The 21,681-nt window shown below is 40.6% G+C and overlaps 1 protein-coding gene across 1 annotated transcript in view; it reads left to right on the top strand.

The window, feature by feature from the left end:
- The window catches only part of ACOXL (acyl-CoA oxidase like), a 456,283-nt gene that overhangs the window by 148,558 nt on the left and 286,044 nt on the right, over nt 1-21,681 (top strand). The window contains exon 10 of the mRNA XM_040351094.1: nt 6,711-6,745. Coding sequence (XP_040207028.1) covers nt 6,711-6,745 — 35 coding nt within the window. The remainder of the gene's footprint in view (nt 1-6,710; nt 6,746-21,681) is intronic.

Below are 21,681 nucleotides of genomic sequence, written 5' to 3'. Positions count from 1 at the left end.
GTCTTTTTTTTCAAAATTTCAGGTAATTTTTTCACTTATATCGCAAAAAATAAAAAACAATTTGTGAATACCACAAAAAGAAAGCTCTATTTGTGTGAACAAAATTATACTAATTTCATTTGGGTACAGTGTTGCATGACCACGCAATTGTCATTGAAAATGCGACAGTGATGAAAGCTGAAAATTGGCCTGGGAAGGAAGGGGGCAAAAATGCCAAGTATTGAAGTGATTAAAAATAAAATAGACACCCTCTGAAGGGGTAAAGCACATGCAGAAGACTAGTGTTTGACAGGCAATTTTTGACAAAGCCAAATAACCCACGGGTATATTAGGCCTCGTACACACGATCGGTCAAAACCGATCGTGTGTGGCCCCATAGGTTATTTAACCATAGGTTAAAAAAAAGCCAACTTGCTTTAAAATTAACCTATGGATTCCTAACCGATAGGTCAAAACCGATCGTTAGTAGGCACAACCACAACCAAAAATCCACGCATGCTCAGAATCAAGTCGACGCATGCTTGGAAGCATTGAACTTCGTTTTTTTCAGCACGTCGTTGTGTTTTACGTCACCGCGTTCTGACATAATTGGCTATTTAACCAATGGTGTGTAGGCGTGACGGACCATCAGTCAGCTTCATCGGTTCAGACCGTTGTCCTCTGGTTAACCTATCGTGTGTACGAGGCTTTAGTGGCTTATAGGAGGAAACTGCAGCATCTAGATACAAGTGATGAAGACACAAAGATAACATACACACTCCATCTAGATAGGGTCCTTGGTGGATTTCTATGTAGGACCCAGAGCTGAAAACATGGTAACCCCTGTGTAGGTACACTGTTGGCAATTACAGTATGCTTTGCACTAAGTCATTTCATCTGAGGAGAAAAAATCACTAACTACAGATCTGAAAATATAAATTGTCAGATCAAAGTTATATCTTAATATGAGATCACATCAGCAATTTTAACCTTGTTTTTTTTTTTTATAGCCATGTTTTATTCTATTTTTTTTCTAGCAGTTTCTAAAGTACATGTAAAGTGTTTTTACGAAAAAGACTTGTTTGTGAATAATATACTGGATTTGTGGCCCATACTTGACATCTCAAGTTTACCACATGCTAATTAACTACTTTCTACTTTTATCTGTTCTTTGTGCCTAATTTGCATGTGGCTTGAACAGCAGAGCTAAATACTGTGCTCTTCAGCTGCACTCTGGCCATGCTGAGAAATATCGTGACTCATTTTCCCTTTGTAGGTTTATTTTCTATTTCTCATTTGACTTTGTTCAGTTTGAATACGACTCCAAGATGCATGAATACTCTAAGTAAAACAGTATATCTAATTGGGAAAGGGATAGAAGGTCAGCTTTATATTGCTGTCTGGGCCTCACTGGGGAGATTCATCCTATTTTTCCTGTCCTGAACCAATGCTGCAACCCTTCTAGACTTCTAGCCAAATATACTTGTTTGCTTGTGTGTTTTTTTTTTAAACCGCTTGCCTTCTGGGCACTTTCACCCTCTTCCTGCCAAGGCCAATTTTCAGCTTTTAGTGCTGTCGCCCTATGAATAAAAAATACAAGTGCGCTACTATCATAGAATCAAAGCCATGGTTGACCAATGTGCATAGTGAATGGAATGCATCAAAAAAAATGATGAAAATATAAATACAAATAAAAAAGTCTCTGTGTGACAGATAACCACAAGTGTTGTAAAGCAGTAGGTGCAATGAGTCCTATCGCAAAGCAGCTGATTTTATACTCTTCATAAACACTTGTTCCTATGGCGATATCAGCAGGCAGGTAATTTAAATCCAAAAAGATATAGGATGGCCGCTTACCAGAAAGTTGTACCCTCAAGGGGTTATTGGGCACTCAGAGGGCTGTAATTCCGCCTCCTTTCCCCGCTGAAGCCCGTTTGGACGAAACGCCGGGTCGGGCGGAGCCTAGCATTTGAGGTCACTACGCTCATCAGCTGTTCGGACTGCATCGCAGCCGTCAGCTGTTACACACGTTGACATCCTATCTTTTGATTCATGAGGATCCGTGTGTGCAGGGTGAATTTGTTTTACCATCTGTCAGTGTCATACTGAAGAAAATAAAATCCTTTATTAAACCTACTGCACCATGAAGTCCTTTATCCTCTCCTTCTAATCCCACTCATCGTTTGAGCATAAAGAATTCGTTTGAGCACACGGAACGGCATATCTTCCAATCCTGAAGGTCCAAGAAGGGAGCTGAGACACAGCATTGGAGTACTTCCTGGGATCCACGGAATTACAGCCCTCTGAGTGCCCAATAACCCCTTGAGGGTACAACGTTCTGGTAAGCGGCCATCCTATATCTTTTTGGATTTAAATTACCTGCCTGCTGATATCGCCATAGGAACAAGTGTTTATGAAGAGTATAAAATCAGCTGCTTTGCGATAGGACTCATTGCACCTACTGCTTTACAACACTTGTGGTTATCTGTCACACAGAGACTTTTTTATTTGTATTTATATTTTCATCATTTTTTTTTTATGCATTCCATTCACTATGCACATTGGTCAACCATGGCTTTGATGCTATGATAGTAGCGCACTTGTATTTTTTGTTTCTATATGTCTTCTGGAGCCCAATATTAGGTTCCTATATTTTTGAGTGCAGCACTTCACTTTTTATTTTTTATCACTATTTATATTCAACATTATTTCAATTGTACTTTTTGGGAGTAGCGCGGATTGATCTGTGCCTTTATTGTTGCCCTATGAATGACAATTGCACAGTCAACAACAGCAATACTGTACCCAAACTTTTTATTATTTTTTGGAGACCGATAGACCTATCTTTTGGTGATATTTACGGTAATCACCACTAGGTTTTTGATTTTTTGATAAACAAACAAAAAAAGCCCAAACAAAAAAAAATTGGGGGAAAAAAATAAGTTTTTTTTAGCTTCTGTTATACAATTTTGTAAATAAGTAGCTTTTCTCATTCACCGATGGGCTTTGATGAGGCTGCACTGATGGTCACTGATGGGGCGGCACTGATGGGGTGGCACTGATGGGGTGGCACTGATGGGGAGGCACTGATTAGGCAGCACTGATGAGGCTGCACTGATGGGCACTATTAGGTGGCGCTGATGGACACTGATAGGCGTTAATAATAGGTGCCACGTGTCAAAATCGTCCATTCAAGTCAAAGGGGCTGCGCTGCAACGGTGAGCCAAAGCTTAGCTTCCAGTGCATTAGCCTTGATTTAAATTGCCATTTGGTGCAACAAAAAAAAACCGGCATTGATGAGGCGGACGGATCACCTCTTGAACACTTGACAGCGGCTACTTAGCCACACTTTATAAAATGATACACTGCTAGGTCCAGTCCACACTAGCCCATGCTCTAACAAGTGATCAGCGGTGGATCGCTTTTCAGAGAATTGACTAGGCTAATTAATTTGTACAGCAGTGACTGAAGACTGTTGTACAGGTCTGCTTTATAAAAATGCTGCAAATCCCACGGTATGGTGAGAATATCTAATTATACACGCGCTCTGCTATGTGAGAAGAGTAAACACAGACAATCAACTGTTTCTACTGCATAAAATAGCCTGAAGCTAACATATACAGTAAATAGTAGGTTTGTGGATGGTAGGGAAGGGACATTAAAAGAGAAGAAAACATTGCAAATACGACATTAATAAAAGAAACCTAAAGCCCATCGCCAACTTGTCCAGTCCTAATTGATTTCCTCCAGCATTGGCAGTGGGCAATTCACAATGCATAGCGCACTCCTGTGAGGACAGGATGCAAGATTACCCAACCACAGGCTGTGTGTGTATAATTTATCAAACTCCTATATAGCGCATAATTAAATTTGATAGGAAGGATCCCATCAGAAGTACCCTTAGAGGTGCACATTTCACATGTTAAAAACCACTGGTTTAAACTTTTGATCTACAAAGATATGATGGTGTAAAATGTGGATTGCTAAATATGGCTGTCTTTATTTTTTATGATTGAGATTAATATTAGATCACAGTTTAAAAGATATTGATACAAAAATATGAACTTTCCCTCACAGCGATATAAATTGGCACCAATGCGTCCTGTGGGTGTCCCCTCTAAGCACCACCCAGCCAGGCAAAATTAAATAAAAAAAATTGACTACGCTGGATTGAAAATTATCAACAGAATAGTGACTGAACTCTTTCGATCGCTTTGCAGCAATGCCACTGTGTGCAGGCAGATGCCAGGGCTGCTGAATACAATGGTTGGCAGTAGAGATTCCTCCATCCATAGGGGAATCAACTGATTTTCTGTCATTCAAACTGTTTGGCTAGCTTAACTCCTTACCTACCAAGGTACGTTTACAAAGGGTTCGAGAAATCTCCTGGATGCCTGACAGAAGTTGGATCACTTTTTGGATGGGCTAGTGTGAACCTAGACTAACTGATAAATCTAATTGGACTAATTCATTTGTAAAGCCGTGATTGAAGACTTTCTGTTCTATAGCTCAGCTTTATAAAACACTGCACATCCCACACAATTGCGAGAATACTTTATACACGTGCTCTGCTTTGTGAGAAAAGTAAACACAGACTGTTTTTTACTGCATAAAATAGCCTGAAGCTACAGTTGTGCCCAAAAGTTTACATACCCTGGCAGAATTTATGATTTCTTGGCTATTTTTCAGAGAATATGAATAATAACACACAAACTTTTATTTCACTCATGGTTAGTGTTTGGCTAAAGCCATTTATTATCCATCAACTATGTTTACTCTTTTTAAATCATAATCACAACAGAATCTACCCAAATGACACTGATAAAAAGTTTACATACCCCAAAACTTAATACCGTGTATTGCCCCCTTTAACATCAATGACAGCTTGAAGTCTTATGTGGTATTTGTGGATGAGTCTCTTTATCTTTTCAGATGGTAAATCTGCCCATTCTTCTTGACAAAAAACCTCCAGTTCCTGTAAATTCTTGGGCTGTCTTGCATGAACAGCATGTTTAAGATCTCCCCAAAGTGGCTCAATGATATTGAGGTCAGGAGACTGAGATGGCCACTCCAGAACCTTCACTTTTTTTGCTGTAGCCAATGACAGGTCGACTTAGCCTTGTGTTTTGGATCATTATCATGTTGGAATGTCCAAGTATGTCCCATGTGCAGCTTCCTGGCTGATGAATGCAAATGTTCCTCCAGTATTTCTTGATAACATACTGCATTCACCTTGCCATACATTTTTGACCAAATTTCCTGTGCCTTTTGTAGCTCACACATCCCCAAAACGTAAGTGATCCACCTCCGTGTTTCACAGTAGGAATGGTGTACCTTTCATTACAGGCCTTGTTGACTTCTCTCCAAATGAAGCGTTTATGGTTGTGGGCAAAAAGCTCAATTTTGGTCTCATCACTCCAAATGACTTTGTGCCAGAAGGTTTGAGGCTTGTCTCTGTGCTATTTGGTGTATTGTAAGCGGGATACTTTGTGGCATTTGCATAGTAATGGCTTTCTTCTGGCGACTCGACCATGCAGCCCATCTTTCTTCAAGTGCCTCCTTTTTGTGCACCTTGAAACCCCCAAGTGTCCTTTATTTCACCTGAAGTTATTTGTGGGTTTTTATTTGCATCCCAAACTATTTTCCTGGCAGTTGTGGCTGAAATTTTAGTTGGTCTTCTTGACCGTGGTTTGGTTTCAACAGAACCCCTAATTTTCCACTTATTGATTAGAGTTTGAACACTGCTGATTGCCATTCTCAATTCCTTGGATATCTTTTTATATCCCTTTCCTGTTTTATACAGTTCAACTACCTTTTCACGCAGATCCTTTGACAATTCTTTTGCTTTCCCCATGACTCAGAATCCAGAAACGCCAGTGCAGAACTGGATGAAAGATGCAAGGGTCTTTCAGGAGTCCAGAAATTCATTGACCTTTTATACACACACACTAAATACAAGCAAACAGATTACAGGTGACGATGTTTTCCTTTAATAGCCATTCAAACCTCTTTGGCCCCGTACACACGATAGAATCTATCCGCAGATAAATCCCATCGAATGGGTTTCTGCGGATAGATTCTATGGTGTGTACACTCCGGCGGATATTTATCTGCGGATATTTCCGAATTCCAGCAGATAAATATTTGTCGACATGCACAGAATATCTATCTGCTGGAATCGGATCCCACGGATGGATCCGCTCGTCTGTACAGACTCACCGGATCCATCCGTCCAAAGGGATTCCCCGCACGCGTCGTAATGATTTGACGCATGCGTGGAATTCCTTATATGACAGCGTCGCGCCCGTCGCCGCGTCATAATAGCGGCGACGGCGCGACACGTCATCGCCAGAGGATTTCAGCGCGGATTTCAATGCGATGGTGTGTACACGCCATCGCATAGAAATCTTCTGAAATCCTCGAGAGGATTTATCCGCGGATACGGTCCGCTGGACCGTATCTGCGGATAAATCCTCTCATGTGTATGGGGCCTTAGTGTCAGCTTGTGTGCATGTTATCAGACCTAAATCACCAGGGTATGCAAACTTTTGATCAGGGTCATTTGGGTAGTTTCTGTTGTGATTATGATGTAAAAATAATTGATTGCTAAAAAATTCAGTTTTATTGCATCTCTATTAAAAATATCCTATGTTAAAACAAATATTTGTCATCCGAGTATGACGTTTTTTCCTTATTCTGCCTTAACTAAGAGTGTTTTTTTTTTCTTGCAGCTTGGGTTGACCATAGCAATCCGCTACAGCCACAGGTAAAGAACCCTGTTTTATTGCTTTTTTGTATGAAATGTGGCTTAAACTAAGTGATATCTAATCTTACTTATGTGCTTTACAGCTCTTGCATGGGCTGCTTGGTGGGATGGCAGCTTCATGTTGCATGATTTTGTGCTTTACCTACATCGGGTATTATTGAGAATAGTTGGCTGCCTAATCAAATGCTTCGACATTTGTTGTTCCTAGATTACAACATACAATTGTAAACCATTTTCGTCATAAAAGCTAACAAGCTTTATTGTACATAACCCGGGCAGAAAAGGAAACTAGATTGGCTGAGTAAACTTGAGAATACTTCTCAATATGCTTATTTTAATGAAAAAAATGGCTTTACAACTGCTTTAAGGGGGTTTCTTTGATCACATGACCAACCATCATGAGCTAACCAGAGAATCTGCTTCTGGAGCCAACATATTTCCTGTGTTCAGTTTCCTTTTGTGACTTTAAAACATATTTCCACTTTTGCATTTGAGAAAACCCCACTGTATGTTCTTTTTTTTGTGTGTTCTCATTCATACAGGATACCTAAAACAAATAATTTTTGAAATATTTCTTACCTTTTTAGATATTTCTCAGGAAGAGGTTTAATGGCTGTTTGCAAGTTTTTTTTAACAATGTTAAAGTGAGCTTATCCCAGGTCTGTCCTGGCAGTTTTCAGGCGTTTTAGTGATATAAATAGCGGCTGAAAACTTCCTCCCATTCATTTGCATGTGCCTGGTCAGGAAGTGGATAAAACCTTATGGGGCTGAAGTGGTTAAGGGAGTAGGATTAGGGTAGCGGATTATTTGACTATACAGGTGAAACTCTAAGGCCTCGTACACACGACCGGATCTATCCGCTGGGATTGATCCGCGGATCTGTTCCAGCGGACAAATCCGGTCGTCTGTACGGCCTAGCGGATAGCATGCTAAGAAATCTATCCGCTTGAATCGTGTCCAGCGGATTGATCCGGTCGTCTGTACAGACTCACCGGATCAATCCGTCCGCTCCCCTCCCTCGCATGCGTCGTAATGATTCGACGCATGCGTGGAAGTACTTACCTTCCAGCGTCGCGCACGACGGCGCGACACGTCACCGCGGATGTATTCCGCGCGGATTTTGATCCGATGGTGTGTACAAGCCATCGGATCAAAATCCGGAGGAGGAATCTGCGCTGGAAACGGTCCGGCGGACCGTTTCCAGCGGAGATCCCCTCGTGTGTACGGGGCCTAAGAATTTGAATATCGTGCAAAAGTTCATTTATTTCACTAATGCAATTTAAAAGGTGAAACTAATATATGAGATAGACTCATTACATGCAAAGCAAGATAGTTCAAGCTGTGATTTGTTATAATTGTGATGATTATGGCCTACAGACCCCAAATCTTCAATCTCAGAAAATTTTGAATATTACATGCAATCAATAAAACAAGGATTGTACATAGAACAATATCGGACCTCTGAAAAGTAGAAGCATGCATATGTACTTAGTACTTGGTTTGGGCCCCTTTTATAGCAATTACTGCCTCAATGCCGCATTGCATGGAAGCTATTAGCCTTTGGCACTGTTGAGGTGTTATGGAAAAACAGGATGCTTCAATAGCTTCAATAGCGGCCTTTAGCTCTTCTGAATTGTTCAGTCTCATGTCTCTCTTCTTTCTTTTGGCAATGCCCCATAGATTCTCTATGGGGTTCAGGTCAGGCAAGTTTGCTGGCCAATCAAGCACAGTAATCCCACGGCCATTGAACCAGGTTTTAGTGCTTTTGGCAGTGTGGCAAGTCCTGCTGGATAATGAAGTCAGCATCCCCATAGAGCTCGTCTGCGGAAGGAAACATGAAGTGCTCCAAAATCTCCTGGTAGACGGCTGCGTTGACAAGGGACTTAATGAAGCACATAGGACCAACACCAGCAGATGACATGGCTCCCCAAATCAACACAGACTGTGGAAACTTCACACTGGACTTCAAGCATCTCGCAGTGTGTGCCTCTCCATTCTTCCTCCATACTCTGGCTCCTTGGTTTCCAAATGAGATGCAAAATTAGCTCTCATCAGAAAAGAGGACTTTGGACCACTGAGCAACAGACCAGGTCTGTTTTTCTTTAGCCCAGATAAGACGCTTCTGACGTTGTTTGTTGTTCAAGAGTGGCCTGACAAGAGGAATACAACATTTGAAGCCCATGTCCAGGATCCCTCTGTGTGTGGTGGCTCTTGATGCACTGACCCCAGCCTCAGTCCACTCCTTGTGAAAGTCCCCAACACTTTTGAATGGCCTTTTCCTGACAATCCTCTCCAGGCTGTGGTCATCCTTGCTGCTTGTGCACCTTTTTCTTCCACACTTTTCCCTTCCACATAACTTTTTATCAATGTGCTTTAATACAGCACTTTGGGAACATCCAACTTCTTTTGCAATGACCTTTTTGAGGCTTTCCCTCCTTATGGAGGGTGTCAGTGATGGTTTTCTGCACAACTGTCAGGTCAGCAGTCTTTCCCATGATTGTGATTCCTACTGAACCAGACTGACAGACCATTTAAAGGCTCAGGAACCCTTTGCATGTGTTATGGCTTAACTAGCTGATTAGAGTGGGACACTTTGATCCTAGAATATTGCACCTTTTCACAATATTCAAATTTTCTGAGATTGTGGATATGGGGTTTTCATGAGCTGTAAGCCATAATCATCACAATTATGACAAATCACAGCTTGAACTATCTTGGGTTGCATGTAATGAGTCTATCTCATATATTAGTTTTATCTTTTAAGTTGCATTAGTGAAATAAATTAACTTGCACACATTTTGCACCAACACAGGGCATAGTAGCTAAACAGGGATAACATTTTAAAACTTCTAAGCAGTACATCTTTGTAGTGTTGAGATGTTTCTTAGAAGAGATATCTCTTCTATATAGTATAACAAAATGACCCCTTGAATTCCGCTTGTACACAAAGAAGAGATCCTACTCTGCTTTTATTTATTTAACCACAGTGGGCCCTAGGGTATCCTGCAACGCTTCATATAAAATTTGCCCTAACAGTTCAACCAGTGTGTTAATACACCAAATTCTACTGGGGATGCATAAACACTAGCACAATGTCAAATAACTTCTAGAAAAATTGTAAACTGAAACTTACATAAATCATGGAGACTCTTTCAGTTTGACTTTTTACCCCTATTGTTACTGAGATGGAGCTCAAGCAGTGGATCACATTTAAAGCCAAGTGTTAAAATCAACGCAGTATACCAGATGTCACCGAACACAGTACTGCCAGTGTTTGGAGAAATTGTTTTCATAAATCAGCAGCATGCACGAGTATTTAAAATATTTTTGGTAAAATGGGATGCCGTCAAAGCTTATATTTTAAGCAGCAATAAAGCGTTCCAGCACTAGAGGTAGACAAGCAAAAAACATTATTTTTTTATTTTTTTTTAAATAAAGTAATATGTTGTCAGATCGCTGACAATTTAGCTATGGTACGCGTAAAAAGAATATTTTTTTTTCAACACACCTACGCATCAGGAAGTCTATCCCCGGTACGTGGGTGGTGGGGGCGTACAGAGAGATTTCTTATCGTGTACGGGTGATTCTGGGGATACCAAGTGAATACCAAGGTGGTTTCGCTCAAAAAGACTGATGAGCAAGAAATGGAACAAAAATACATTATCTAAGAAGAATCAGTCCTACACAAATTTACAAGAAATGAACACTTTGTAGGATGTGTGCATACCTAGTGATTTCCATTACAGGTTCCTCTATCAAACTCTATGCGGGTTTCTGATCTTTTATTGCAGTGCCAACAATTATGACATGATATTTAGTGTTACTCAAAACATGGAACATTTCATAGTACTTCACACATTTTTTTTCTGAAGATGTACTTGTTTACTATGAGAGACTAGTATGCAAAGAACAGCAACCTGCTCCTGCACCGTTCACTCTTGTTTTTTCAGGTTTTACATAGCTGTTGGAAGGACTATAAAGTTTACGATGTCAGGTCACCTGAGAGCGGGGCTGTAATTGTGTGCTTTCTTTACATGACCACCCACGTCTACAATTTATTGTATCTGTTGCACACCTTTTGAATAAAAAAAAAATGGTGGAAAGGAGCGGGATTAAAAAACACATTCATACACACCTATGTGGCTTTAGCATTGATCTGATGCTGCAGCTGTCCCCTGCCAGCTCTAAGACCGATAACCGAGTGATCACATGACCACTGATTGCTCAGTTCTCGGTCTTCACTGAGCAGAGAGCAGTGATTGTCAGTCACCACTCTCTGCTCTGCCCTTTCAAGTGCTCACTGGAGTGCCAGGCTCTGGAGGGAGGGGAAACAGCTGGCTCAGTGTCTCAGCAGTGCACTAAGAGACGGAGTCAGCTGACAGTTGGGCATCTGGGTGGATTCTGACATTATTGTCGAGATCAATGCAGAGCCTTGTTTGGCTCTGTGATGTATAGGCCACAGGAGTGCAGAACTGAGTCCATGGGAGATGTATGGCCAAAAGAGCTTTGGCCATACATCTCCTTTAATTTTCTTTTTTTAGGCTTTTTTCTTTTATTTGTAACTGATGTTCCAGCCAGCCAGAACAAGTTGTCCAGACAAAACAACAGTTAGACGGTTGAGACAAACTATTTACCACTGTCAGGGGTGCTAGGGGGTCAGCTTTTATTAATTTCATTAAAACCTTTTCAGAAAAAAAAAACAGTATGTTGTAACAGCTTATAAAGTGTTATCTGGAGGTCAGCTTCAATTGGTTATTCAAGTCCATCTAAATCTGCTAGTCTGAGGCCCCGTCCACAGGCAAAACACATCGTTTTGCTCGTCGAGTTCCTTGTGAAGCCGCCGAGGATCTCGGCGAGCCAAAATTTACCATTGAACAACAAGGAAATAGAGAACATGTTCTCTATTTCCTCACCGAGATCCTCGTCGGCTTCCTCGGCCAAAAGTGTACACACGGCCGGGTTTCTCGGCAGAATTCGGCTCCGATCGAGTTTCTGCCGAGAAACTCGGTCGTGTGTACGGGGCCTAACACTAACCTCTCCCCAGAATGACAATGCAGCTGTCCAAAGGTGTCTGCTTTACTACTTCATCCAGATTACAGATGACCTAATATAGGAAGTGTGTTACTGGCCAGTACTGGTCACCAGACAAAATAAAAGAAAAAAGACTAAAAAGAATCAACTGCAGCCACCACCTCTAAGGATTGGTAAGCTTCAGTATATTACATTTTTGTTTTTGGGTTTCATACTGCTTTAACGGCTTGAGGACCAGCCGCTGCAGTCATACTTCGGCAAGTTGGCTCCCCTGGGCGAGCAGTCGTTGCTGTACGTCAGCCGCTTTAAGAGCACTAGGGGGCGCGCGCGACGACTGAGCCAATGTGCATGCCCGCCAGTAGTGATATCCGCCGGTCACCTGCGATCGCTCCTGAAAGAGACAGAAATTAGGTCTGTCAATGTAAACAGACTGATCTCCGTTCTGTCAGGGGTGAGGAGACTGATCTGTTGTTCTTACTGCTTAGGAACAACGATCGGTCTCCTCGCCCAGGCAGTCCCATCCCCCCACAGTTAGAAACACTCCTTGGACACACACTTAACACCTTGATCACCCCCTACTGTTAACTCCTTCCCTGCCAGTGACATTTATACAGTAATCAGTGGCTATTTTTAACTCTGATCGCTGTATAAATGTCAGTGGTCCCAAAAAAGTATCAAAAGTGTACGATTTGTCTGCCGAAATGTTGCAGTCATGATAAAAATTGCAAATCGCCGCCATTACTAGTAAAATAATAATATTAAAAATGACAAATCTATCCCCTATTTTGTAGACGCTATAACTTTTGCGCAAACCAATCAATATACACTTATTGTGATTTTTTTTAACCAAAAATATGTAGAGGAATACATATCGGCATAAACTGAGGGGAAAAATATATATATATATCATTTTTTTATTGGGATATTTTGAGCAGGGAGAAGCCATCTCGTGTTAGTCCCCTTTTTAAAAAAAGAAACCTCTAATGAGAATGGTGTACTGAAAAAGCCATAAGAAGACATTAGGAAAATAATTGTGAAGGTTATGAGATTGTATTGGTGATGGATGTAGTCACTGTGCTAGAATAATAGGGCATGCGTGGCCTTTCCAATATCCTGTACATTGTTGACAAAAATACATTTATTAGAAGGTTGTACTTGTGAAAATGCTTTGTGGTGCCACAATTAGGGTAATAGTGTACACTGTATTTACTAAGTGCATTTTAGTGTCAGTAAACATATTTTTTGATTGCTTGACATTGGTTACTGCACTTCAGTTACTCAACATGCACTGTTTTATAGCAGAAGCCATATAATCCAGGACATATCTGCCAAACTACTTTGCTTCCATACATTTTTTCATGTACTTAGGGTACACAAAAAATGTATCTATAAGTTAGTTATTTGAGATTGCAAAACCAACTTGCTTAATTTCTTCTGCTTGTGCCTTGTAGTAAATAGTTATTTTTATGTCAGATCAACTTGCAGCACAGTCCTCAATCTTGCTAACTATCTATAATTCAGTGTTTTTTTACAGCCAATTTCAATTTAGTTTTAGTCTTAGGACTAAAATTGCATTTTAATTTTAGTGCCATTTTAGTCTTCTTCTTCAAGTGTTTTAGTTTTAGTCGTATTTAGTCAACAAAATCTCTAGTACATTTTAGTCGACTGGCTGTGAAGCCTAATCACAAGGAGCAGGTCTCCTTCAGGTGGTCTCTATATGTCAGTATGACATGTGAGTGTGTGGCATTGTGCGAGAGGGTTGACTACCCATCCCAGCTCCCGCCATCCTAATAGAACATCCCCCTTCAGGCTGCAGATAACAGACATTGATAATCGAACCTTTCTGTGTACAGCCTTCTATCTACAAATGCCGGGCTCCATCTAGAGGAAGCAGGAGCTTGGTGGAAACCCAAAGTTCTAAGGGCAAACGTCCCACCTTCACATTTTCGTTTAATTTTAGTTCGTTAATGAAAACAGAATTGATTTTCGTCACAGTTTTCGCCAGAGGATGAAAATGTGGTGTACTTTTCATTTAGTTTTCAGCACTATAGAAATGTAGCCAACGAAAATTATGACAAACATTTTCTTTGACAAAATTAACACTGCTTTAATTGTTGGTGTTTGGACTATTTTATTTAGGCTGCGCTTACAACTGGCTGAATTGCATGATCTAAATGGCTGTGTTTTAACCACTTCAGCCACCGGAAGATTTTACCCCCTTCCTGACCAGAGCACTTTTTACAATTTGTCACTGCTTCGCTTTAACTGACAATTGCACAGTCATGTAACGCTGTAACCAAACGACATTTGTGTCTTTTTTCCCCTAGAAATAGAGCTTTATTTTGGTGGTATTTGATCATCTCTGCGGTTAAAATTTTTTGCGCTTTAAACAAAAAAGTGCAACAATTTTGAAGAAAAAAACTATATTTTTAACTTTTTACTATAATAAAAATCCTTCCAATTTAAAAAAAAAAACATAATAATTTCTTCATCAGTTTAGGCCCATATGTATCCTTCTACATACTTTTGGTAAAAAAAAATCACATGAAGCGTATATTGATTGGTTTGCGCAAAAGTTATAGCGTCTACAAACTATGGGAAAGACTGATGCCATTTTTATTATTTTATTTATTTTTACTAGTAATGGCGGTGATCTGTGATTTTTAGCGGTACTGCGACATTGCGACGGACAGATTGGACACTTTTGACACACTTTTGGGACCATTGACATTCATATAGCGATCAGTGCTATAAATATGAACTGATTACTGTATAAATGTCACTGGCAGTGAAGGGGTTAACACTAGGGGGCAATCAAGGGGTTAAATGTGTGTTCCCTAGGTGTGTTCTAACTGTGGGGGGATAGGACTGAGTAGGGGAGGAGACATATGGTTTGTTCCTACTTAGTAGGAACAAACCATATGTCTCCTCTCCCCTGACAGAACAGGAGTTTGTGTGTTTACACACAAATCCCCCTGCTGGCTCCCATGCACGCCATTGAGCATGGCCGTCGGCGTTTATGACTGTCGTCAATGTCCTCTTCCATGCAGTGGGCGCATGCCCCCTCTGCCGGTTCTTTAAGGTAACCCCGTAAGGGGTTTTGTGCAGTGGTGCCATTGTACCTAGGTAAATGTGCGTGAGTCTGTCGGGAACCGGTCAAACATATCCCAACTTTCCAGATCCTAAGCTTCTAAAGATACGTGGCTATAAAAATGAGCTTGGCTTCATCCATATTTGGTTCCTGGGCACCTTGTTCCGAACCATGAAACAAAGGGTTAATGAGAGAGGTAATAATTATCTGCTCATGAAACCTTTGTACGGTATGTGATCTCTGGAGCTCCAAGACAGCAGTGAGATTTAATGGCGAGGGACATGATTACAATTATGATCTTATACTAAGCCCAATAGCTTATCATGTTTTGACCTTTGGCTTTTACTGCTGGTGATATTAATTAACTTTTTTATGTTTAGTGGCAGCTTAATTTACCTATACCTTCAAGATTCGTAACATTAGGTTGGTAATTCTGTAAAGTAAACTCAAATTTCACAGCCTGAACTTCGCGTGACCTTGAAGTTTGCAGAGTAAACTCAATCTCTCTGTAACATCTAGAACAGATGTGCAAACAGGTGCAATGTATGTGGTGTAACAAAGAGAATCTCTTATATGAACATATGCCATTTTTTTTATAACATTTCACTAGTGTCAGTCAGTAATGTACGTCTCTGTGTTTGTCACACTCTGTGAAAGCGACACAGGTGCAACATTATACAGTGCATTGAAAAAGATAATTTTATTAATCTATGTGGACTTTATCATGTGGCTCAGATTTCATTTGTCAACATTTTGGGCTCTTGGTCACTATACATGAACAGCCACAAACTATACAGTCCAAAAAACTGATTGTTAAATGAAACTTGTCATGAGAGAATTATACTGGATGACCTTCTGAAAATGTTGCTTGGTTGTAATGCTGATCCATTGGGGGGAATTTACTAAAACTTTACCCAAAATCTTGTGCAGCTAGCTGTGCATGGTAGCTTCTAACTTCAGCTTGTTCATTTAAGCTTTGGCAATAAAAACTGGAAGTGAAGGATAGATAGCGCTAAACCACACATGGATAAATGTGATTGCCAATTACCACAAACCTGTGCAATATAACAAATAAAAAATGTTGAATAAATTCACTAAATACAATACATTTTCAAACCACTCAGTGGCATAAGTGAACAAATTCACTGTGTTGAAGAGAAAAAATTGATAAATCAATATAAGGCCCCCCTGAAGACTTTCATTCAAACAAAACGTACGTCGGAGGCGGTCCTGGTCACGTGACGTCCTCCCGCTCTGTTTAGCTGTCAGCAAGGATCTCGTGGTGGAGCTACGGCGGTGGCATCCGACCCCCTGAACCGATTTTAGAACCGCAGATTGGCAACGTGGTGACAAGTCTGCAGCCTCAGTGCCGGGTAGGCACCTTTTAAAGTAAGAGGCCATTGGCTATTGGCTTTTCCTGGTTCTTTTTTGCATATTCATCCCATTTGGAACGCCTGGAACTGAGATTTATTTTTCCATGTCTACATGTGTGCAGGCACAACTCTGCGTAAGCTTGTGCGACTATCTTTTTAATTAAAGTGGTCAACAAGCTCTGGTAAGAGCATTTAATTTACAACACACCTTGGGTGGAAAAGGAGATTGGAAAATTGTGGTGGTGGCATTCTTTACTTCTCTCCATTAGGAAGATCACAGCAAATTAAGAATATTTATTTCGCTTTTTATGCACAATATTGGGACTATTTTTCTTTTTCCCAACACAGTGAACTTCAGTGTTTTTGTCCATTTATACTGCAGAGCAATCTGCTGAATTATGCACAATTGTTTGGGACTATTTTATTTATATTGATTTATCAATTTTTTCTCTTCAACACAGTGAATTTGTTCACTTATGCCATTGAGTGGTTTGAAAATTTATTTTTTTTACTGAATTTATTCAACATTTTTTATTTGTTATATTGCACAGGTTTGTGGTAATTGGTAATCACATTTATCCATGTGTGGTTTAGCGCCCTCTATCCTTCACTTTCAACGTTCACAATTCAGTATTGTTCTATGAGGAGCAGCTTTTTTCTTATTTTATTTTAATTCTTTGCATTTGGCGCGGAATTTCTTATCCTTTCAATAAAAACTGGAAGCTTTACATTTGCATGGTAATTTTGAAATTGATGGCAGCAACACATCTCAAAAAAGTTGGGACAGGACAACAAAAGGCTGGCTAGCCTCGTACACACGATCAGATTTTCCGACAACAAATGTGTGATGGCAGGGTTTTGTTGGATTCCCACATTTTGCATGCTCCAGTTTTAGTAGTGCCTCAGAATTGTCTTCAGTACTTCTTGAGTTATGGACTAAGGAAAACATAATGCGTAAAGTGAAGGAAACTAGAACTCCTGATCTGCATTGCAATCTACTAGGGAATATTGAAGCGAGGGGGGGTTTTCATGCAAGACAGTCAACAACCATTTTAAGATGGAAGTTGGCATATATTTCCCCCATTACAGGTTTATTTAAAGCCTTTCTTAAAGGGGTTGTAAAGGTAAAAAAACATTTTCCCTAAATAGCTTCCTTTACCTTAGTGCAGTCCTCTTACTTACCTCATCCTTCACTTACCTCATCCTTCGATTTTGCTTTTAAATGTCCTTATTTCTTCTGAGAAATCCTCACTTCCTGTTCTCCCGTCTGTAACTCCACACAGTAATGCAAGGCTTTCTCCTTGGTGTGGAGAAAGCCTTTTGAGGGGGAGGGGCGAGCAGGAGTGTCAGGACGCCCACTAACACACAGCTCCTTTCTCTATCTGCAAAGTAGAGAGCGTCCTGACCCTCCTGCTCGCCCCCTCCCACCTCAAGAGGCTTTCTCCACACCAGGGAGAAAGCCTTGCATTACTGTGTGGAGTTACAGACAGAAGAACAGGAAGTGAGGATTTCTCAGAAGAAATAAGGACATTTAAAAGCAAAATCGAAGGATGAGGTAAGTGAAGGAGGACTGCACTAAGGTAAAGAAAGCTATTTAGGGATTTTTTTTTTTTTTACCTTTACAACCCCTTTAATGGGTAATTATTACTTACAGTTCCAGTACTCGCAAGCCTACAACTCCCATCTGGCCTCCTTAGATAAGCAACGATGACTGTGCATGGGTACCAAATTACGCCCCCCCCTTTTTTTTTTTTTACTTTTCTTTTCCTACTTTACTTTTACTTTCTTTTATTTGTAGGAGATACATATCAAAAAAGTATACAAACTTATAAGACATTATTGCATCAGCATAAATCCCCAGTGGGTATTTCAGTAACACTTCAAAAACCTTATGATAATGCAAGTACGCTCATAACATGAGAATACATAGACATCAGAAAATACAGATAGGGTTTGTGTTCTTGAAACTGGGTCCAATGGGCCGTTTTCATTCACTGTCCTGGGGACCGTCCTACATAGAAGCACTCCTGTGTAGGACATGTAGGAGTGCTTCTATGTAGGACGGTCCCCTTCGTTCCTCTCCTCCTCCCCCTGGTGGCTCCACACAGTGATTGAAAACGGCCCATTCCTGGAAAAGATTCCTTCTCTTTGGACGTTTGTTTAGGCAGAGATGGCTATCTCTCCTTTGATGCCTAGTCCTTTATGGTAAGTTGTGTGGAAGGAAAAAAGGTGGTAGAAATAGGTGCACAAGCAACAGGAATAACTGAAGCCTTGAGAGGATTGTGAAGCAAAGGCTATTAAAGAATATAGGGGAGGTTTACAAGGAGTGGACTACAGCTGATGTCAGTGCTTCAAGTGCCACCACACACAGATGTATGCAGGACATGGGCTAAAACTGTTGCATTCTTTGTGTCAATCCATTCCTGAACCACTCCAAGCCACTCTTGAGACAACGTCAGAAGTGTCTTACCTGGGAGACAAAGGCCTGGACTGCTACTCAGTTCTCCAAAGTCCTCTTTTTGGATTAAAGTAAATTTTGCATTTCACTTGAAAACCAAGGTCCCACAGTCTGGAGGAAGAGTGGAGAGGCACAGAATCCAAGTTGCATGAAGTCCTGTGTGAAGTTTCCACAGTCAGTGATGATTTGGGGAGCCATTCCATCTGCTGGTGTTGGTTCACTGTGTTTTGTCAGGTCCAAAGTCAGTGCAGTCCTCTACCAGGGAATTCTAGAGCAAATTATGCTTCCCTCTGCTGACCAACTTTATGGAGATGCTGATTTCATTTTCCAGCAGGACTTGGCTCCTGCCCACACTGCCAAAAGTACAATTTCCTGGTTTAATGATCATGGTATCACTGTGCTTGTTTGGCCAGCAAACTCACCTGACCTAATCCCAATACAGAATTGGTGGGGTATTGTCAAGAGGAAGATAAGAGACACCAGACCAACAATGCAGACAAGCTGAAGTCCGCTATCAAAGCAAACTGGGCTTCCATAACACCTCAACAGTGCCACAGGCTGATCGCCTCCATGCCACGCCACATTGATGCAGTAAATCATACAAAACGACCACTGACCAAGTATTATGTGCATACTATACTGCACATGGACATAATTTTCAGTAGGCCAAGATTTCTGTAATAAAGAATTTTTTTATTGGTCTTATGTAATATTACAATTTTCTGAGATACTGAATTTTGGGTTTTCACTGGCAGAAAGCCATAATCCTCAAAATTAAAAGAAAGATGCCTGGAATATATCACACTGTGTGTAATGAATCTAGATAATATATGAGTTTCACTTTTTGAATTTAATTACGAAAATAATATAACTTTTTGATGATATATATTTTTTTTTAGATGCACCTGTATCTCTGTAACAGTTTTAAATATTATACCCATATTCCATGCAGGAGTTTGTATTGTTTTGCTGGTGTGCGAGAAATTTACTTTAAATTTTAAAAAAAAGTTACATACAGAAGAGTAGTTTAGAATGTAAAAGTTTGAAATAATTCTGGAAGCTATGGGGTTGATTTATTAAAACTGGAGAGTGCAAAATCTGGTGCAGCTATGCATGGTAACCAATCAGCTTCTAGCTTCAGCTTGTTTAATTAAGCTTTGACAAAAAACCTGGAAGCTATGGGAGACACCTTTTACACGATAAGCCTGCTCGGATCCGCCTGTCCATTTTTAAGGTGGATCTGAGTGGGCCACCCTAATTAACTCCTATTGACAGGCGGATGCCATTCGATTTGCTCAAGACAGAAGTATGGCAATACATTCGCCACCCATCTGGCAGATCGGATGGGATCTGGTGAAAACAGACATGCTGTCCATTTTCGTCTGATCTCCCTATAAAAATTAGCGGGGCTCTGACAGATCCCTCCCTGCTCAGTGAGCAGAGACGGACCTGTCATCTGTCGGTTCAGTGGAGATCAACGGAGCGATCTCACGCTGAGATAGCGGTGCCCGCTGAGCGGATGCGCCTCGTGTAAAAGGGGGCTAAAACTGCACCAGATTTTGCACTTCCTAGTTTTAGTAAATCAAGCCCTATGTCTATTGATAAACTCCCAAAAAGAACTGTAGAGACAAAATTCTATGTTCAGAACCCTTTTAGGGTTCATACACCCAGGTGGTTTGGCTCATACAGCATATAATCCCTGTGTGTTAAGGCACAAAGGAGGCACAGATGCAGCATGCAGTCTACTGCCAGCCAGCCAGCCAGCCAAGTCTTTTCCAGTCTACTCATTGGCTGGCCTATTTGGAGACTGGCCATACCTAGAGAAGATTTTCACTTCTCCAAAACGATTTGCTTAACATTGTCCCATTGAAGTAAATGCCCTGTGTAGTAGTTGCTTCCTGTTTTAGATCCTGTCATGTCTTGTCTTAACAGGACTAATGGTCAACGACGAAGTAGACAAGAGGTTAGGTCTTGTTCAAAGCATGCCTGCGGTTACTTCTATGGGAATTCGCCAGACAATTGCTGTCTGAACAAGTACATAGCCCGAAATCCTGTGTAAAATCAACTTAAAAACAAAATGCAATGATTTGCAAACCTCATAAACCCATATTTTATTTAAACTGAGAAACTTAACCATTTTAAGAAAAACATACACAATACATAAAAAAGAAAGTTGGGACAAGGCAACAAAAAGCTCACCAAGTAAGTGGTACTAACAAGGAAGACCTGGAAGAACATTTTGCAACTAATTAGGTTAATTTGCTACAGGTCAGTAACATGATTGGGTATAAAAAGAGCATCTTAAGCCTAGTACACACGATCAGTCCTGAGGAAAACGGTCTGAAGGACAGTTGTCTTAGGTTAACCGATTAAGCTGACTGATGGTCCGTCACGCCTACACACCATCAGTTAAAAAAAACGATAGTGTCAGAACGCGGTGACGTAAAACACAACAACGTGCTGAAAAAAACGAAGTTCAATGCTTCCAAGCATGCGTCGACTTGATTCTGAGCATGCGCGGGTTTTTAACCGATGGTTATGCATACTAACGATCGGTTTTGACCTATCGGTTAGTAATCCATCGGTTAAATTTAAAGCAAGTTTGCTTTTTTTTAACCGAAGGTTAAATAACCTATGGCGCCCACACACGATCGGTTTCGACCAATGAAAACGGTCCATCAGACCGTTTTCATCGGTTTAACCTATCGTGTGTACGAACCTTTAGGGAGTCAGAGTGTCTCAGTAAAGATGGACAGAGGTTCACCTGTCTGAAAAACTGCATCTAAAAATTGTTAAACAATTTCAGAATAATGTTCCTCAAGGTAAAATTGAAAAGACTTTTTAGATATATCATCTACAGTACATAATATCATTAAAAGATTCCTATCCTACCATTGGGCATTCATTATTCATGGATTTTCAGCACCGGGCATCTATTTCTCAGATTTGCAAGGCTTCCATTCACATTTGTTATGGTAGGCAT

Source organism: Rana temporaria, chromosome 4 (assembly GCF_905171775.1).
Source record: "Rana temporaria chromosome 4, aRanTem1.1, whole genome shotgun sequence".
NCBI lineage: Eukaryota > Metazoa > Chordata > Amphibia > Anura > Ranidae > Rana > Rana temporaria.
This window is presented reverse-complemented; position numbering and strand designations above follow the sequence as displayed.